The sequence below is a fragment of the Ursus maritimus genome, unplaced genomic scaffold (assembly GCF_017311325.1).
Source record: "Ursus maritimus isolate PB19 unplaced genomic scaffold, ASM1731132v1 scaffold_24, whole genome shotgun sequence".
Lineage (NCBI taxonomy): Eukaryota > Metazoa > Chordata > Mammalia > Carnivora > Ursidae > Ursus > Ursus maritimus.
Genome location: NW_024424897.1, coordinates 29,491,061 through 29,511,928, shown reverse-complemented (window position 1 = coordinate 29,511,928; position 20,868 = coordinate 29,491,061). Strand labels below are relative to the sequence as shown.

The 20,868-nt window shown below is 41.8% G+C and overlaps 1 protein-coding gene and 1 long non-coding RNA gene across 2 annotated transcripts in view; one reads left to right on the top strand and one right to left on the bottom strand.

Annotated features, from left to right (window-relative positions):
• Positions 1–5,963: 5,963 nt before the first annotated feature.
• Positions 5,964–19,423, top strand: TMEM100 (transmembrane protein 100). Its single transcript, XM_008710844.2, has 3 exons — positions 5,964–5,980; positions 16,322–16,465; positions 17,898–19,423. Exon 3 carries the CDS (start codon positions 17,964–17,966, stop codon positions 18,366–18,368), a length of 405 nt encoding a protein of 134 aa, XP_008709066.1. The 5' UTR covers positions 5,964–5,980; positions 16,322–16,465; positions 17,898–17,963; the 3' UTR covers positions 18,369–19,423.
• Positions 6,009–20,868, bottom strand: part of LOC121105023 — a 157,086-nt gene continuing 142,226 nt past the window's right edge. Inside the window, exon 3 of the long non-coding RNA XR_005837450.1 lies at positions 6,009–6,139. This is a non-coding gene — a long non-coding RNA (uncharacterized LOC121105023). The remainder of the gene's footprint in view (positions 6,140–20,868) is intronic.

Sequence of the window (20,868 nt, the reverse complement as noted above, 5' to 3'; positions counted from 1 at the left end):
CCTGCCATCCTCGTGAACACACAAAGAATTAATTTGAGAAATTATTTTATATATGTGTTATATATTATCCAGTCCACCCGTTTTACTTTATGGAACCAGGACCATACTGTCTTGGTGACTCGAGCTTTGTAATACAGCTTGAAGTCTGGAACTGTGATGCCTCCAGCTTTGTTTTTCTTTTTCAAGATTGCTTTGGCTATTCATGGGTCTTCTGTGGCACCCCTTCTATTTTCTAAGAGAGAATTAGAATAAGAGAATGAAGGTGTAAAGAGAATGAATCCATAAAACCTTAGATAACCACCTGGTGATTTGGTTAGTCAAACATGTTGTCACAGATCCATACAGACCGAAGGTTCCTAGTCAATTTAGCCTGCTAATATAAGGAAAATAAGACACACAAACCAGGTGTTAAGGAAGATGAGTTTATAGTTTTGCCTAGTGAGACATATACTGTATGTGAGCTTTATTAAAACTGACAGTTCAGAAAACCAGGTGTTTGAATTCTGGAAGGGATCAGAGAATAAAGTCATCAACCACCTTCCTTCCAGTAAAGGGATTCCAGAGATGAGCTGAAAGTATTCTATTTCTCAATCCCTTCCGCTGCCCCGACTAATCACTGCAGGGGATCCGAGTTCAGCATTAGGGCATTTCAGACAAAAGTTTAGGGTTTCACTTGGGCTGTGGTCCCCAGACTGCATTCTAATACTTGTCAGCATAAACACCACTGCCCTTTTTTTCTGTACACCTGGAGTCCTCTCTCAGAGGGCAGGTCTCAAGTCTGGGTCAGAAGCCTGGCTGTCTTCTCCAGGAATATAAACTAAGTCTTTCATGAATTCAGATGACTTAGCTGAGGCCAGTTGCACCCCAGCAAAGGACTCATTCAGGTCGCCTCTCCTTGCCGCCATCTCCCCACGGTGGCATGCCCATCAGATCTGTTTGGAAGATTGAAAACCTCACACTGATACTGCTTTCTTGCCTTCAAACCCCACATACAACTAGTCAATGGTTTTTGCTATTTATACTTTCCACATAGTTTAGGTTTGTCATTTCTTTCTATCAGCACTGCCCACTCTCGCCGAGGCCACCATCCCTGTGCCTAACTGCCCAGTGCTCCTTCCAACCAGCTGGAAGTCCAACTGGTGGAAGTCCACCCCCTTCACCCCCACGGAGAGACAGAAAGCGCTGTAATACAATTCTGAGTTCACTGCTTCCGTCACTCCTCTCCTGACAACCGTCCATGGGCTTCACACCGTGTAAAACAACATTCAGAGTTCTCACCCCAGGTTACAGCATCCTGTGCCATCTGACTAGCCCTTCCTGGGCACCCTGTGCCCATCTTCCCTGTTCTCCCCTCCCTGCCGTCCAGCCTGCCATTCCCCCCATGTCTGGGGTCCAGCCACATGTTCCCTCAACTTCTCTCGGTCTCAGCCACCCTCCTCACACTCCTCACTCACTCCCATCTTTCAGGCGTCAGCCCGAATCTTTTCTCCATAGACTCTTCTTCCCCAGCCTCTTTTATGTGCTATCTCTCTCAGCCTTTGGCTTTTTTTTTTTTCCTGTACAAAACTGATTTCCAGGCTTAGTCAGTTACGTGTCTGACTCTTTATTTCAGCACAGGACATGACCCCAGGGTCATGAGATCGAGCCCCGTGTTGGGCTCCCCGCTGGGCATGGAGCCTGCTTAAGATTCTCTCTCTTCCTCTCACTCTGCCCCTCCCCCTCCCTCTAAAAAAAAGTGATTTCCACTTGTGATTGGACCTGCATCCCAGTGCGGGGGGCAAAAGGAAAACAGTAAAAAGTAAACAGATAAATGCTAATTTATTTCTAGCACTGATCTTGATCTGTAATTAGCTGAGCATCTGTTTCCCCCACCAGAGCATAAGCTCAACATCCACACCTGTCCATCCCTCTCACCACTGTGTCCCCAGTTATTAACATACACCTGGTATATAAACATCTGTTGAGTGAATTAATAGAAGAATTCTGTTGCTCTGCATTCTGACATTCATTATTATATGATATTCATATATTCAGTATCAGAATATATGCACACATACATATGAATTGTATGTGCATATATTCTGTTGATCTTCATATATATGGGTGTGCATATATATATATGTATACATATATATGAATATATGTATAAACTGACCACCATACTAAATTCTTTTGTTAGTTCCATTCATTTTTAAGTTGTTCCCAGTTTTCTATATAGACAATCATATTGCTGGGGGAGGGAAAAAAGGATAAATTCACCATAGCTTTTCCAATAGCCATACCAATTATTTTCCTATTTTATCTTATTAAATGGACTGGAACAGTGGTTTTCAAAATGCCTGAGGAGATATCTCTGGCCCCATCAGGGGAGGGAGGGCAAACTGCCAGGTCGAGTTCCATGCCTCCACCCCTGCTTCACAAGAGCTAAGCTTTTGCTGGTTTTCCTTATTGGAGCTCCGCAAAAAAATTTAAGAGGGGAAATTTTAAACGACTCCTTCACTATTCTTGAGTTCTTAATTTTGATTAATCCTCAAAGTCCTATAAATATTGAAGATTGGCATTTAGTATTAGGGAGAATTGCTTGGCTTGTATTTCTCTCTAAAATACATACTTTACACTCTTGTAAGAGTCTTTGTTCTTACGGAAAATTTGATCTGTCTTTTATGTTCAAGAGCTTTGCCTAGGCATGTGTTCCATTTACTTTCCAGTGAACCATTTTTAAACTTCAAACTCAAATATTTATTTAGCTCAAAAATTTCTTCTTCTGTTGCTTTTATTTTTGCTTGTGTTCTCCTGGTTCCAGTTCCTGCTATGGAATTCCTACTTTGCACAAACTACATCTTTCAGACTCCTTATTTCCTATCTTTTCCTCTCATTATTTTCAATTATTGATTATTTCCTCTGAGTCTTGAGAAAACTCTCAAGTTTATCTTCAGCTTCACTAATTGGATTTTTCTCAGTATAATAGAGGACATTCATTCCTTCATTGGGAGTTGAACATTGCAAATATATTTCTAATTTTCACCAGGTCTTTCCAGACCTCTGATTTTTTCTTGTTCATGCTGTCAACTCTCATTTTGGAGATGAAAAATCTTCTTGAATCTTTTTGGGAAAAAGACTAAACCTTTCTAAAATGTTCACTCTTTGCTTATGATAAATATATTTTAATACAATTTAGTAGAAAAGCATAAGCGGTGCAGGAAATGGAAACAGGCAGTAGAAGTATTTGATAATACAGTATATTGAGATCTTAGTGTATCATTTTTAGACCCTAATATTAATTATGAAGTATTACCAATTTTTGCTTTAGCTTCTGATCTATCTTCATGGACAATATGGGGCATAAGAGTAAAAATTTTAAAAAACCCAGCAATCAGGAAAGCTGAAATCAGACTGAAAGTGTACTTTATAAATATATAAAGGTATTATGGGACATCCTTGCAATGGAACACTAGGTAGCCACTTCATGATCCCATTTTATTGACATGGAAAGATGTTTACCATAAACAGTGCTAAAAGCAAGTGTGTAAAAATTATATACAGAATAATCCTATCTTTGTAAGAAAAATAACATACATCTTATGTAGACAAAATAGAATAAAGATACAGCAAAATGTTGATAGTTCTATCGAAGGTAGAGTTAATTAACATTTGATTTTTTATTTTCTATTTATCTTTATCCCTATTTAATTTTTACATTATGGCTAAGTGTTCCTGGTGTTACTAAAAAGGAAAAAAGAAGACACCATGATTCCTGAAAGTGGTAATTTGTGTGTTAGGACTTTCAGTTGAGGGCTGGGGAAAATTGTGATCCTTTTGTTCAAAACAGTTAAATTTGCTAATGCAGTACAGACCTACAGTCGGCAGAGGGCGCAGAGGAGTAAGAGAAGGAAGTGAGGTGAAAGATCTGGTGGGTAGCTGGTTTTATGGTTTCATAACCTAAAGGTTATTTTTATATCCTTTTCACTCATGTATCCAAAAAATCTTCAAAAGGATCATAGACACATAATTGCAGCTTGGCTATCACTTACATTGCGAAATTTTTGGCATTTATATTATTTGGAGAGTCAAACATGTACTCCGAGTGGGTAAATGGAATAAAAATAATTGTCTATTTTATTCCAGGCACTGAAACATACTTTATATACAGTAGCACATGGTTTAGAGGGATGAACAGGGTTTTGGTTTTTTTTCACCCCAAGGGACAATATTTTTCATGCAAATTGAAAATAGCTCCATTCTATTCCTTAATTTTTTTTTCTTACAACTTTCTTTTAAAAACTTCCTAGGCAGATTACCAGGATTTGTTGGTAAGAAGACAGCTGTTGAGAAAATGTGCAGTGCTCATTAGCCACTAAAATGTTTTCTATTAGATAATTTTGGAAAACTTGCAATATGAATGCACCCATCTATTAGTCTACCTGTTCACCCCTCTAAACCATGTGCTACTGTAGACCTAGATACACAGAGCTCACTATTTTAAAAACATCTGTCACCTCTTTCAGATGAGACATCCCCAAACCCTGCATTGAAAGGAAAGTCTTATTTTAAGCTTAAAGAGAGGATCATGAAGTATAGGAAAAGATGGAAAATAAAGATTAGCTGTGATGCATTAAGAAAGCAACAGAATGATTGAGATTGACTTTTTGAGATAGTAAGAAACTGCAAAGAAAATAGTAATGAATCCCCTAATCTGTTCAGGCTTCACTGTTCCCAAGTTGAAAATGAAAAGAGCTAGACTAGATGATTTTCAAGCTCCCCTTGCAGCCTAAAGGATATGTGTCTGGCACTTTGACTCATTTGTGCAGAATTCTATAATTTGTCAGTGCTTTCTGTAGCCTCCACGTTCAGGGCATGAAATGGTTCACGGGAAGCTCCAGCCAGCTGCTGCTGGAGGGGAGTTGGTGGTGGCCTAATCCACATTTCCCTGCAACAGGGGTCCTTCTCAGCCGAATTCAATCTGGAAACGAATTCCTTCTGTTCAAAGGAGGGAGCAAGATACATAAACCAGCCCACCACGGTGCTGGGAGAACACAGAAGCCACAGTGATAGAATGACCAGAATGTAAAAGGAAGTCATAAAGTAGGTAAACAGAGAAAGAGAGAGAGAGAGAGAAACAGAAAGAGAGAGAAGCCCTTCCTTAAGGTAATGAAATAACCAGAGAGGCATTTCATAGGGTGTATTAGAGGAGGAAAAAAATCATCCTTCAGCATAGCTGAGTCTCCCTACTAATATTGTGGAATCCTGAGCAGTTGCAGATGCAAAACCTGTTTAATTTCCTACCATTGAAGGTCAGCATACCAGGAAGCAGCCATCCCTGCACGAAGCAGAAAAGAACCAGAACCAAATGAGGGAAACCAGAGCACAGAGCTACCTGACTTGTCCACAGTCACCACACTTTAAGCAATAGAGCTGACGGAGATAAGCTAAAATCTAGGTCTTCTGATACCTGGCACCTCAAAGTTTTGCTAGGGAGGAAATATGTATTATATGTCTACTGTATGCATTGGGTGTTATGTTTCGGCACAGGGGTCATGAGGATAAATTTTGTATAGCCCCTGCACTTGTATTCTTAGACTCTTAGAGGAGATAAGCAAGCAAACAGCTACTTTATACATAATTTGGTGAGGACTGTATGTAAGTAGAGCAGTGTTCTCCATCTGGTAGAATTTTGCCCCCAGGGGACAGTTGGCAATGTCCAAAGACATGTTTGGTTCTCAGCTTGGGGGTTGCTACCCACATCTAGAGGGCAGAGGCCAGGGCTGCTGTTAAACATCTGACCATGAGCAGGCCAGCCCCTCCACAAAAAAAGAATCATCCAGCCCCAAACGTCAAACATGCCCAGCTTAAGAAACCCTGGCTTCGAGCAGGATGTGGACACAGTAGAAGGGAACTGAAGTCTACCCGATCTGAAGATGGAGGAGGACTTACCAGTGAAGGGGATCCTCGAGGTACTTGGGAAAGAGGAGTACACATGATGGTGAGTCTCTAAGAGTAGGAATCAGCAAGTCATGAGGAACGTGAAAAAGTGTGTTGTAGTTGTAATCTGTAATTTGATCCAAACTGGAGCAGAGGCTGGGGAGGAAGGGGCCAGCTCATGGGGCGCTTTGTGCTTTGCTGTCATGATGAGGTTCCAAACCTTCAATGAAGAGAAACCACTGATGGGTTTTATCCGGAGGAGTAGTGTAGTTAGGCTCAAATACTCCATGGCTAGCTATATTAGCGTCAAGCAGAGGCTCTCAAACTTCATTTGGGACAGGTATAAAACAATGCAGATTCCTGACCTTTCAAAGACATACACATTCACATAACGCACACATGCACACCAACTATCCTGAGGCTGTCATGCAGTTGGTCTGGGCTGGAGCCCAGAAACCTGTATTTTCAACAAGTACCCTGTGCAGTTCTGATGCGGGGAGTCCAAATCCTTGCTGGGGTACAGAATATACTTGATGGTGTTAAGACTGTGATCCCACCACAAAGAAAATAAAAAGGAATTTTAGGAAGAGAGGGATATACAAGCTATCCTTTCCTCGGTTCTAATCCATAAACATGAGAATGTGAACTGGGAACACTAGGAATCCATTGGGTCAAGACAAGTCACACAGCGAATGGCACAGCTGCTCTTTCTGGATCCTGTGGCCTGGGAGGGGAGAAGTGAGAATAAATTGCACGCTCTGTGTGACACCCTTTTGGCAGCTTCAGGAGAGCCCAGTTGCTTCTACAAAACCTGTCAAAATTCTCTGTCCCAGAGCCTCATTGGTATAGCGGTCCCTGCTTCCTGTTCCCAGAGAGACTCACCCTTAGGCTTTCCTATTCATCCTCCCTAACGCCAGCTGCTCCCGTGTCCTGTCACAGAAAACTGTGAACTGAGGTCTCCGACTTACGTCGTGTCATGTCAGTTACAGCAAAGTAAAGCTCCCTGAGTGGGAATTCAGACCCCTGCTGCTTGACTTCCATATTCAATTTACTATTTATCTTGTTATTGATCTCCTTGGACACCCCACACTCCCTACTGCACTGGCTTTGGATCAGCAAGAGTGGAAATTAGTGTGTGATCGCAGCAAACCTAGAATTTCTCATTGGAACTGAAGAAAACCTTTGCACTGCGGTCAGCCTCTGAGCCAGATGTCTGTGACTCTCTTCACTGGGAAATAGATGAATATCCACAGTAAGAGGTCAATGGCTTTGCTGACAGATGCTGAACCAGGGACTTTTTTTTTTTTTTTTTTTAAAGAGGCTTCCTACAGCTGTTCTGGTAGCTTGGGTCCTAGTGTTAGCTGTTTCCCCCAAGCTGTCTTGTCTAAGTTCTCAGATATTATGAGCCCAAATAGGATTTTTAAAAATAGAATAAAAGGAAAGAATAGTAAAAGATCTACAGATGGGACCCTGAAGTCCGACAGACGGGACTCTGAAAGAGAGGAAAGAAGATCCAAGTCCAAGTTTCCTGACTTTCTGTTCGTGGCTGTTTTCATTGCACAACCAGAGTGGAGAGTCAGAGATGTTCATTTTGTTGTGGAAGTGATCCAAAACCTTACCCTGTGACCCTAGGAAAAAAGACCAAGTCAAACTGGAGCTATAAAGAAAGTTTTCCAAACTAAGTTTAACTTGGAAAATAAATACCAAGAAATAAGGGGAGAGAGGTTCTCCTGAGACTCCTGAGCCCATCAACTTGGAAGTCATCCAAAGTTATCGATGGCAGATTTACCAACCAAGCGCAAGTGGCCAGTTGGAGTTGAAAGTGAACTTGGGGGCCCCTCAAGACACCAACAGAAGAAACACTGTGTCCTTGTTCTGTGGCCACGCGCTGTCTTGGGATCATTAGTTTGACCAAGCTTTACAACTGCTTTTACAAAGACAATGATGCCTGTTTCCTGTATAGTTTATTCAAGTAAACAAAAAGGAGACAGCAAGGTACCATCTCCTCTCTGAGGCAAAACTTTAAAATTTTTATCTAAAGAAAGAAAGCAAGAGATCTGTTCTCTGCATTGTTCCATAAGATAAGCTTATAAGATAAATAGTTGTATTTTGAACTAAGTCCAGCTGGGCAAATGGTTCCTTTTCCCACTACCCACCCACGTTGTGGATATCAGATTGTTAGTGGATAAAAATGTTTTCAAACAGTTTCTTGAGCTGGCCCTACTCTCCATCAGTGGGCCCCTACAGAGTTTCTATGGGAAGGTGATTGCGTGTTTCTTCTAGGAAAACAATCATTTCAAAACTCGAGAGTTTATTTTGGATGACATATAAACTCCTGTAAGCAACAGAAAGTGTGCACATCAACTGAACACAGAAAAAATATTGCACAGGGATTAAGAGAGAAACTTTGGAGTCAAACAGGCTTTGAGTCTAACCCTGGACTCTACCATTTTCCAAATGGCGACTTCCCCAGGTGAGTCCCTTCACCTCTTCTTTTGTATAACGGGACTATTTCTAGCGTCGACCTCCTGGATTATACGTGAGTATTAGGTGAAATAATAAATCTATAAAAGGTGTATAGCATAAGGTAAGTGCTCAGTAAATATTTACGCTTATTATTAGGTGAAGCCTGTGGCTGGATCTACATGGTACCTACCATCCAAAGAATACTGAAAAAATGCCAGTAGTAATTGAATAATTAATGTACTTAGTGCTAAACAGCAGGTCACCTTTGAAATTATCCATTTGAATAATGTTCTGAGTTTCCAAGTTTATATCTGATTTCAACGTACATTCTTTTATTTGTTCATTTATTTGGCAAAGACTTTCTGAGCACACACAATTGCTGATACTATCCTTGAGGATGTGGGAGACTTCCCAGTCAACATGATCTTGGTAAACTCCAATATGAAGACTTGCCTACATTGCATGGGGACCAAACATGACATTTCTAAAGAAATCCACAGGGAACTTGGACTGCATTTTTTTTTTTTTTTTGCATTCGCTCAGGGGGATCATAAAATTAGTTCTTGGTAAGACAAAGGCTGCTCTCCACCTGTGATATGGGGAGATTGGAACTTTCTTATGTAGTCTTCTACATGAATAGACCCTTCTTCAGAGTAGTGATCAATGCAGGAGAAAACACTTTCATTCCCAGAAAACATCTGTGGGGTGATTTCCTTGTGGTGCACACTCATACAATAGGAATTGCTATTTATGTTCTTGTTTTCACAAAGTTTAAAACCGAACTTTAAAATGGGATCAATGTATGCTTTGCACAGAGTCAGGATAACAAAAGTCTCGAATTGGAATTCTTAAAATACTGAGTTTCTTGTTCTATGAAAAAAGTTAGCAATGTCAAGTCATGTGTGTATATTGTATATGTGTCAGCAATTGCGTGTATATGTGTGGAATGAAGTAAATTATAAATTCATTCATAATTTTAGCAGCAAATTTACCTGTGAGCTAATAACGACATTATTTGGCAATTCAGACAATGGTTCATGAACTAGCAGGCAGGCAAACATGCCTCTCCACTGGAGAAGTGGCCAACTGTGCTAACAAAATGAAGCATGCGTCCTCCCCCTACCTGCTCTTTGTCGTGGCCATCCCTTTCTGATGACAGCATCACCAAGCTGTTAATTACGTAGGCCTTAAAACCTTACAATTCCCTCTCTCTTGATAACCTCTCACACAGAAAATCCATTGCCAAGTTCTGCTGATTCTGCCTACTATGGTGTCTTCAGACCCACGTTTCCTAATATCAGGCCCCTAGCACCTTTCACCTGGACAGTCACAGAGGTTTCCTAACTGGTGTCCCAGTCATACTCTCTGACTTTCCCGTTTTTACTTTCCACATTCCATCTCACTCTCACACCAGGCTACTTGTGATAATGCAGAGAGCTAACCGTGCCATTCTGCTCAAAAAACACACTGTTCTCAGAATACAGTCCCAACTTGACATTGAGGCCATAATGTCACCATAAATTCTTTCCAGTCTTATTTGGACTGCTCTCTGTCTTCCCAGGTGCTCTACAAGTCAGCCACACAGGCTATTCCAAGCTGTCTGCAGAAGACTTGCACTTTTCTGAGCTATGTTTATATGCATCCTTCCACCTGGAATCACCCTCTCTCCTTCTCTACTTATAATACTCTCAATGTCTGCCTGCCACCAAGCTTTCCCTCCCACCTACACCAGACTGACTTGATGTTCCCTGGGTTTCCCATAGCAGTTTGCTATTCTCTCTAGTAAAAAGGTTACTCACATAGGTTGCCCTGTGGCTTTCCTGTCCTAGGCAATGAGCTCCCTGAGAGCAGAGACCATGGCTTTGTTTACTGGTTTGTTATCTTGTCAACTAGAGCATTAAATCAATCCCTGGCATCCGAGAAGAATATAGTAAATACCAGTGGAACTTAAATGTTCATGAAAACACGGGAATGGCCTGGGTGACTTCTGAAATGTCCCTGCTGCCGTGGCATCTGGCACAGACTCACTGGTGCCAGGCCTGTGTCTCAGACCTCCCCAAATCTGTTTAGTAACACAGCTCAATTTCAAAACCCAGATGCATATGAGGCAACACACATGGTTTTATCATAACCAATAGGTATGCCTTCTCAAAACTCTTCTCCAAAACTAAACCTAGTGACAGACTATGTCATCCCAAACCCAAGAAAATGGGACTTCCTCTGAAGTTAGGAAGAGACACGCAACCTCATCAATAATCCTATGCAACATAGTCCTCCCAGCACAACACAGGAGAAAGTGGCACTTGAATCCTGGCTTTGCCTCTCTCCCTAGTAGTAGATCCTGGCCAAGTACTTAACCCTTTTGAGTTTCAGTTTCTCCATCAGTGAAATGAAAATACGAACACCTGAGATGGTGTCTGTGTTACGGGGGGTGCACACTAGACACCAGGCAGGTGTTGATGTGCTCCTCCCCTCTTCACTGAGAGTGTTGTGGGGGGTGGGGTGGGGGGAGGGGGGGCAGCTCACATTGAAGGTGTCCAGGCTCTGGCCTTTAACCTGGGAACGGTGATGTCCTCTGAATCTTTGCTTCTACCCCGTGTTTCTGTTCTATACTCACATGGATTTAATGAGTTGCTGGTAGTTGGAAATTGACAAAACCCATTCGTGACAATTTACTTGACGTACCTCTTGCCCATATATAGAGAGCTTAAAGTCTATGGTTTCAACTGTATCTTTCATGATCTGGGGGAGGGCCAGCCCTCATGGGCCCATCCCATGTGGGTCATTTTAAGACCATCATGACACAACTGAGAGATGGCTAATCGGGTTGGAAGGATATAGATACAGAACAAAGGAAAACTAACTGACCCTTACAGGATGTCATAGATTAGTCATTTTTAGAAAATTTTACCTGCTGTAGGGTGGTTTCAAGTTCCCAGCACTAAACTGATGTTGAAGCCTAGAAATTATGTGCTGATCAGGAGTGGACTGAGGTCACACAATGGGCAAGACAAGGGACATTTCTCACCAGAGGCTGGGCAGGGGGGATTGCTTCTGTAAAAAGGCATAGTAGGACCCCATACTATCAAGTATCAAGGTGGCAAAGGAGTGAGCTCGTTCTCATCCCTTCCCTTTCCTCCCCTGGAAAAAAAGGCAAGTATGGTGGGCTTCCCACAAGCCCTTGAATACATGACCCATAGCCTACTAGGGAAGGCTGACCTGAGTGGTATGTATCTGTCTGGGAAAATGTCAGTCCAATTTGCTGTAACTCTTTACCTTTGAGGTTCCTCATCTTAGGACTCGAAAGAATAATATACCTAAATACAAAGGATTATGCAAGATACATGGGGATGTAGCATAGCAGTTTCAACGTATATTCGGATTTTGAAACAAGAAAATCAATTCTCATCTGAGGCTGGAGCGCCCACTAGCTCTTGCTGAAGTGAGAGGTGATTTACTCAGCCCTCCCTAAGGTTCCACTGTGTCATTTGATTTAGCAACTCTATTTTTTTTAATGTTTCTATGATCATTCATAGTTACTCAGAACAAAATGGGTAAGAGAATGGTGACAAGAATGTATATCTAAAAGATGTATCTTTTCCTTTTTATACTCACATGGACTTCATGAGTTTCTTGTAGTTGAAAATTGACCACCAAATAGAAAAATATATATTTATATCTAAGGCATACCCATTGCTCCTCTTGGTGCTATCAGATCTCTCTATTTAATGTCCTAGAGCTCAAAGAAAAGTGCCTGGGGAGTGGGGAATGGTGTGGAGAAGGCAGTAATAACATGACCTATTATCCAAAATGAACACACAAGAACAGATCACTTTCCAAAATGTTAGTGATTTCAGAACACAAATGCAGACACGCCCTTAAAAGAAGCATTGGAAAGGAGAAAAACTGGCCAGCCTCCCAAATCTCACTGAATCCAATTGGACTGGGTGATGACCCAGATCAAAGGCATGCAGTGATTGGATGGAGTGCCGGAAGGAACTGGCATCTTCAGAACTGCTGGAAATTAGCCAACTCAACCACACCAAGCAAAAGCAAACTGAAAGTAAATATGGGTGAGTAACTGAATACACATGGGGGTGCTCTTCACAAAATGCAAAGTTTGTGTGTTCCCAAAGGAGCAATTTCCAGGTCTTCAACAGCATAAAGTCAATGGCAAAAATCAAAATGCCCCCCCCTTCCAGCCCAGAGACTGAACCTTGGCTTCTATCAAAGAGAAAGGGGCGAAATCTCCTCTTTGTCATCACCATCTTCCCTGCCCTCCTCCGCTGCTGTATCCCCTGCACCTAAATAGCTTTGTTTCTAATTTCTGAGTGAAGATACGATTTTTCAAATTTGGGGAAATTCTCTCCAGATTAGCAAGCTCTGCTGTTTATGATGCTGCCTTTGGCGGAAAGGTTACATGTTGCAGGGTGGTTTCAATTTCCCAGCACAAGACTGATGTGAAAGCCTGGACATTATGTGCTGATTAGGAGCTCAGTTCCTCAGAGATGTGATTTTCCAGTAAACCATCATTTCCATGGTGCCTTGCCATCCTCGGATGAAGAGCGCTGATAAGACCACTACTGACTGGGACTTTAGGGAAAGGGTCCACACAAGGAACCACGTGCCATTTTCACCCTGAAATCCTCTTCAATTACTTCTCTTCTTACTGGCATGGTAGGACGAACGAGATTAGTTTACACCCCACTCCCCATGCCCACGTACCTCCCAAACCCCACACCTACCTGGAAGTATAAAACAAAGATGACAAATTCTTTTCTGCAGGTTCCAAGTAAGACCCAGGAATACCAGGATGGGGGCTTTGGGTAGGGAACATCTTGAAAATGAAAGTCTGAATGAGGCTCTAAAGACAGTAAAACAAAGCAGGACATTCTTTTCAAACTTGGTTCCCTTTTGAAAAATATGGATCACATTCTCATAGAGGGAAACAGAACAAAATGCAGCAGCACTTAAAGGATTTCCTCTCTCCAAGTTTTCTCCGGTCCCTTAATTGTGTTTAAGCCTTGTTGAGTACTTTGTTTACGGTCCCTAGTGTGGTGATTTGCATCCCCCTCTCTGGGTTGCTGTTGGCCGGAGCCCGCAGCTGTCTCAGTCCGATTCTGGCTGGGAAAGGTAAGAATCTTTGCCTTGCTTTTTGAAAAGATCTGGGAGAAAAATGTTGAACGCCTACACAGGGGTAGTAGGGGGTCGTGGGGGGCATCTACTTAATTCAGGCACTGGAAGCTTTCTGAAAAGTTTCCCAAACTTGAAAGAATGTCCTGGAGCCATGTGTTTTAAAAAGAACCAGAAAGATTTCTTCTCCTTCTGAAAGGCTTGCAGAAAGAAGACTGGTTCCATTGTGCATAAGATTTTGCATTTGGGGGCAGGTGTCCCTTAAGGAATTCCCAAGGGGGGTTAATATCTTATAGGCACAGTGGAAGCAGGTAAAAATATCCAGAGACATCAGGCATTGATCACTAGGAATTCTCCCTGAATTGCAATTCGAAGAGGTGAAAGTCAGTTGAGACTGCATGTGTCCATGGGTATAATGATTGGTGCCTATTCTTCGTATACAACTTGTTTTATCCCAAAGCTTTCTTCGTCTTTGTATTTATCAATACAAATCATCAGCTGCCTACTTAGAGTCTGGAGATGTGTATCTGTGTACCTAGGCATGTGCACACTCTCTGTGAGGAGTTAGGGTGATGAGATGCCTGGAGCCTGGAAAGGCTGAAGAATGCTTTCGTGTTACAAGTAATGACAGACTTGCCCCTGGTCCCAGCACACAGATTCACTCACCGTCCCTTATTATAGATTCAGCCAAGGGCTCACTGCGGGAAAAGGGTCCCTCTGGTTTCTCTCTGGCGAAAGTTTGATTCGTGTACCTTTGATTTTGGTAATAGGGGAATATGATATTCAACAGGGTAAGGTGATATTGAGAGCTTCAGTGGGTTTACTGGATTCTTCTGGGGGGAAAGAGACCTATGCTAGAAAATGGAGAGGAACTGTGCCCAAAGCCCACAGTTTGGAGATGGGAGGGACTGATGCTCTTATAAGGAGCGCCCCCACAGCCTCTAATGTATGTAGCCAGCGGCCTCCATATCACCATCTTCCCAGGGCAATGTTGGCAAGTGCCGAGATGCCCTGATCTTAAGCATCCCTTATCTTTGACACCAAGTGACAGCATTTTTCCTGGATGATGGCTCTGTCTCCTGTGGCCTCACATTTTAAAAGGACAAAGATGACAGCTAGAAGGACCTCCAGGTAATCACCGTTCTCAGCACACTGGACTCCCCTGACTCGGTGAAGTCAGGCCTCAGACTTTTCAACTTTATTTATTTATTTATTTATTTGTTTGTTTGTTTATTTATTTATAGATGAAGAAGCTCTCTCTCTGACTTTCCATTCTAAAAAAAAGGACTTCTGTTCCCTCCCCCTTTATGATAAAATCGTCAAGGTATTTTTACAAGATGCAGGATGCTATCTTAGAACAGAGGGGAGATGCCTGGGAACATCCAAGCCCTGCACCAATGTTAAAGAAATCTAACAACCCAGGAGAAAGAAGGGAACAAATATCTTCGGAGATTTAATTTACATTTGTAGATTTGCCATAGTAATTAAAACGAAGTTATTAAAACTTGTAGAGGTTAAAATATAGAGGATGGATAACTTTTAGCTACAGAATTTTAGGGATGAGCTTATAATAGTGTCCCAGTAGTTTCTCATTTTTCTCTCGAAAAGGCAATCTGGGGCTTTAAATTTTCAAATAGCTTATCTGTAAAAAAGTATAAACCTGTAAGGCCACTTGGGGAACGGGTGGATATAAACCCTTAACTTTACTATTTGAGAGTGTGATGCATCAAGCCATGTATACTTAAATGTTTAAAATATCTTGCTCCTAAAAGTGGACCAAGAAGCAGCAGATCGGCATCAGTCAGGAGCTTGTTACAGCCCTACTAAATCAGATTCTACATTTAACAAGCTTTCCACATGATTTATGTGCCCATTAAAGACTGCGGTTCAAACCAAGGGTTTCTTTCTTTCTGTGTGACCTTCGTGAGATTATTTAACCCCTCCGAGCCTCATTTATAAACTATTTATAAACTCATTTGTCAACTAGTGAGAATTAAAAGTTAATGCATGCACGCTTATGTGTCACAGCCACAGTGGGTGCTCTGTAAATGACAGCGATGATGGTGTTGATGATGGTGATGATAATTTCAGCCAAAAGTACTCAACCCCTAGCATGAGTAGTAAGTGATCGTGTTTAAATCAAGATGATTGGTTTCTCCCTCAACCATAAAGGTTTGCATTCCCGACCGTCATTCCTTAATTATCAATTAATATCAAACAAGGGAGGTTTTAAGCTTCAGATGGCCCCCCACACTTATAAATAAAGAATACTGGGGAAGCCTAGGAACATGGCTTTTTGCTGGCTTACAGGCTGAATTCAGCTGCCCTATGACTTCACAGCTGTTCCTGCTGCCCTAAAGTGTCTGTCCCTTCAGCTCTGTCCCCTCGGCTGGGTCTGCAACGCTGACTCTGGGATTTTCTTAGGAAAATGCCTGATGGGTGGGAGGACGATCTGGAGGTTAGCTGGGGAAAAAATGAGTAATGCAAAGCCGTCTAGTTAGTAAATGCTACAAGAGAAATAAAAGTAAAAGCTGGCTCCTGTCTCTGGGGACTCTAGAATGATTCTGACTTATCATGTCACTGAGCAGAGTTGGGTGAAGCCAAAACTCAATCTGCTGGCAAGGAAGAGAACGAAGAAAAAAAAAAAAATGACAGGGAGGGGCAATCCGGAGGGGGAGGAAATAAAAAGAGAGAGAGGGAAAGACAAGCGTCATTTAGGAACGGAGGTAGAGCGAAAGAAGGAACTCCAGGGTCTGAAACCAACCATACAGCACAGTATTTTTCTATCTTTTCTTTTCCCCAGAGGAGATTCTTGTCCTGTCATTTTATTGACAGACGCGCTATTACAGGCTCTTTTCCCAGAAGTTGACCGAAGAAACCCAAGCGCTGCTATTTCTTCCCTCCCAAGTCCGGTGGCTCCCCTGCTAATGGACTGCTTTTCTCTGAGGTATGTGTGTGTCCTTTGGGGACAGATCTTCATTTGCAAGTTAGCTTATGTCGCAGCTTTTTTTGGGGGGGGGGATTTATTTTGCTTTCCAACATCATCTCAAATATCCTTTCTCTGGCCTAATAATGATACTAGGGTATCACTGGACAGCAATGATTAATTTTGGTGACTAAAAATTACGTGCAAACAGGCAGTTCTAATATTTAGCTTTGTTGCACAGGGAGTAATATGTTGATTTGGGCTTGAATTTGCTTTCAGTGGATGCTTAATATGTTCCAAGTATTAATTTCCTTATAACAGCCTCAAGAACCTTCTTCTAAATTTCTTCAGTGACTGCAATTGCTCGATTCTTTAGCTGTTCCATCGCTTCTCAGGGACGAAAGAGAATGACGTAACATGTCTGAACAGCAGACAAGAGCATTCACTGATTTCTCCTAGGCAGCCTTTCAACCAGACGCTTTTGACCAAGAGTTTCAGATTTTGTCCTAAAGTGTTCTGGTTCAAAATATCCAGAAAGGTACATCGCAGCAAGGGCATGGGAAAATAAAGTCTAAAACTTTGCTGAATATCTTGCATGCTTATTTTTTTAATACATGTCATGGTCCGCATAGGATTGAAAGCCCTTGTTGAGTTCCATGGAAAATTTTGAATTCACAGCTCATTACTCTAATAGTTAATCTTATCTTTAATGTAAGAAAGTACAAAATTATATCCTACAAAATTAAATTGTTTTTCCCCTTACTTTTCCTCTTTCAAGTGGATTGGAAAGTATTGCCCCATTTCAGATCACAAATCCTGGTCTTATTGCTGCTCAATTTTTGCTGACCTGCACCCCCACCGCAGTCCCAGGACACATGTTGCACTGTTAAGTAGTAACAACAATAAAGACCTGCTGACGGTCATCTGCTATAGAAGAACATCATTCGTACACTGGCTGCTGGGCTTGACACTGATCTCGTAGGCAGTGAATGGGTGATAATTTGGAATGCATGTTATGCCTGAAAACATTGGCAGAGTCTAAATTGCGATGAGTTTTGGAACGGTCCATGCAAAGGATTGTTTATAGTGTATTCTGCCCATGAGGGAGGCTGTCTTTTGGATTAGGACTGAGACTTTTCCGTGCAGTTAGAGGAATGAGAAGCAATAGACAGAGTGGAAAGCCTTGTAAAAAACATTTGTAGATCGTCAGGGTATATTAAACACTGTAAAGTGCTTCCTGCTTTTTATATCTTCCCTTTTTTTTTATGGCTATCGCTTTATCTTGCTTTTTGCAAAGAGAATGCAAACAATCAGGGGAAAAAATATGAAAGTTGATTTTCACATGCATCAGTGCCTCCTAGAAAAGAATCCAGAGATGTTTCCCCAGCTCTTTACTTCTACTTACAGGGCTCACTCTGATACATTTACCTGATATGTTCTGTCTCCTCCACAGCTTCCACCCTGGAGAGAGCCCCCAGGTCTAGTCTGTGAACCCAGCTAGGAAACATTGCTAGCAAAAATGAATGAAGAGCCCATAAAGGAGATCCTGGGAACCCCAACGTCTTCCAAGCCCATGACAATGGAGAAGAGCCCCAACAGTGAAGCGGTGGTCACCACGGTCCCTTTGGTCAGTGAGATCCAGCTGACGGCTGCTACCGGGGGTGCTGAGCTCTCCTGTTACCGCTGCATCATCCCCTTCGCCGTGGTGGTCCTCATCGCGGGGATAGTGGTCACTGCTGTGGCTTACAGCTTCAATTCCCACGGCTCCATCATTTCCATCCTGGGTCTGGTCCTCCTGTCATCTGGACTTTTTTTGTTAGCCTCCAGTGCCTTGTGCTGGAAGGTGAGGCAGAGGAGCAAGAAAGCCAAGAGACGGGAGAGTCAGACAGCTCTTGTGGCAAATCAGAGAAGCTTGTTTGCCTAGGACTGAATGAGACCACATGGGATATGTGGCCTGAAAACCTTCCTCTTGCTGTGTCATCCAATTCACCCAGAACTAGAGTGGGAGAGGATGAACGGTGCATTGCAGCAGACCAGAGGGTTGGGGCGAATTGGTTGTGGGAGGGCAGAGGGGGTTCTGTTCGATGAAGAACCTACTTGTGTCTTCCTTAATGACAAACTTAACTCTAAGGGCTATTTCTAAGACTGAAAAATCAGCTTTTTCTCTGTATTAGACATTTGAGGGGTCATGGGAGGTGAACGGCGTTAGACAACGTTTGGTTCACCTTGGAAAGTAGCCAAGGAAAGATGAGAAAATAGTCATATAGTTCTGGCACACCAGCGACCTGCCTCAAAAAAAAAAAAAATACAAAAACCCACACTTTTAAGAAGTTGTATCATAAAAAAATATTCTGCCAAGAGTCTAAATCACCTCGGACTTTGCATCCTTCTATGAAATTCTGTGAGAATTTTTTCTAATAAGTTGATTCTCTGGCATCTTTTTTTTTTTCAATAACTCATCACTGGTGGTACTTTTTCTTAAGGAATAAACTAATTTTTTTATGTTTTAACATTGGACAGTTTTTGCTGAGTCAGAAGCTAAAAGGTAAAAGATGTAGCTACTAAATGACATGAGGGGTTAAATTAATATTAAAATAATCCAACCTAGCACTTTTGATGATTTTTATATAAAGTTTAATGTACATTTCATTCAAAATAATAAATACTTATTGCTGCTGAAATTTCTTAAATGCTAGTTGCTGTTACAGTTATGTTTACTGCAGTTCCAAATTGCCCATCTTCCCTTGCCTCACTGGCAATGTCTCAAATGTATTTCTCTCGAATGGGCATGTTGTTTCTCCCTAACTTATCTAGAAGATTTTTTATTTTTTATTGTATCATTCTTTCATGACTTGTGACGAATAATATTAATTATGTTCACTACGTTCTAAACAATTTCTATGCCATTAGCGATTAGGAAATCAATGCCTGGAGTCAGGAATTTTATAATGTGTTATTAAATGTGTGTTATCGATTCAATCAGTTGGTTAAATATTTGCTTCACCTATTTTTGAACATCAACTATATGCCAGGCATTGTGTAGATTCTTAGGCTGCTAAACTTAGTGAGTTCTAATACAATGCAAATAAGATCACTGCTTGACTTCTGTGGATAGTGAGCTATTCTACACCCAGCTAGGACTCTACCCCAGAAGTCCCACCAGGGATATCCCTGGTCCATGTAGTTTAAACCACATGAAACAAATATGGGAACATAGTGAGGCATGAAGTCTTCCTCAAACCTTGGAAATGCAAAGCAAAACAAAACAAACCTCACGTAGCACTTTGAAGAGAGACTGTTGCCTGGTGCCCAAGTAGTTTTGTTAAGGAGAGAAGCCTTGATGGCCTCGCTTGTCCTGGCTTTGAAAGTCAGATGGCGCAAGCCTGGAGTTGTTCACTATAGTAGAGTACACCACAATTATCTTAAATGCATGCACATCCACACTCCTCTGGGCCAAATGCAAGTATGTAGCGTCGGGTTGGTTTTAATTGGAGGGAGTCTGTGCTTTGACATGCCTCTTTTCTGCTCAGAATAGTCAAAGGCTCCCCACTGCTGATGAAGAAATTTCTTAGGCAAGTGTTCAAGGTTCTCCACTATCCGATCCAAACAGATGTATCCAGCTTTCACTTCACTCCAGCCGAAAACTCATGAGTAAGCCAGATCAGACTATTCGCCATTCTGAATCAGACTGTGGTTTCCTGCTTCCATGTATGTTCAACTTCTGTTCTCCCTCCTCCGTAATGCCATCCTGTCCCTCTCTGTCTCAACGTCTCCAAATCCTGCTTCTCATTAGAGCCCCAGCCTAAATGCAACCCCTTCCTAAAAAGCCTTCCCTTTTATCTCAAAATAATTACTCCTTTGAAGTCTTTACTTATTTATTCTCTGACGGCACCTTTCATTTTCTACCATGTTGGTGGCATAAGTGTTTTATCCTCTTCCGAATCTCCTTAGAAGAGATGATGTCTTTTTTTTTTTTTAACCCTCACGTAATGCCAAATAAAACATCTTGTACAGAGCAGGTACTCAATAAATGTTTGCTAAATGAACTAAAGAATGAAAAATCAGAAAGTGAGTGTTTTATCTAGAATCACAGTCCATTTATTTTACTCTCTTAAAATATTTTAGTTCTCAACTCTCCCCGAATAGGTCATCCTACTCCGCCCTGCCTCAACTGTAAGCAACAGGTGTAGGTGAGTATTCACTACTTTCCTACTTCTCTAGCCACACCTGCCCTTCAAAATGCTTGATTAAGTAAACTCATGAATGATTTCAGGCCACCAGGGGGCCTCATGCTGCTACCTGAATCCCAAAGGAAACACTGGAATGACAAATTATAACAACTGAAATGGAATCATATCTGGACATAGCAATATCTCTCCTAAATGTGAGGAGTTAGGGAAGATTCTCCACTGAGCCCACTACTA

Excerpts from the sequence above, each read along its gene's own strand:
- TMEM100 (XM_008710844.2), top strand. The coding sequence starts at position 17,964 with ATGAATGAAGAGCCCATAAAGGAGATCCTGGGAACCCCAACGTCTTCC.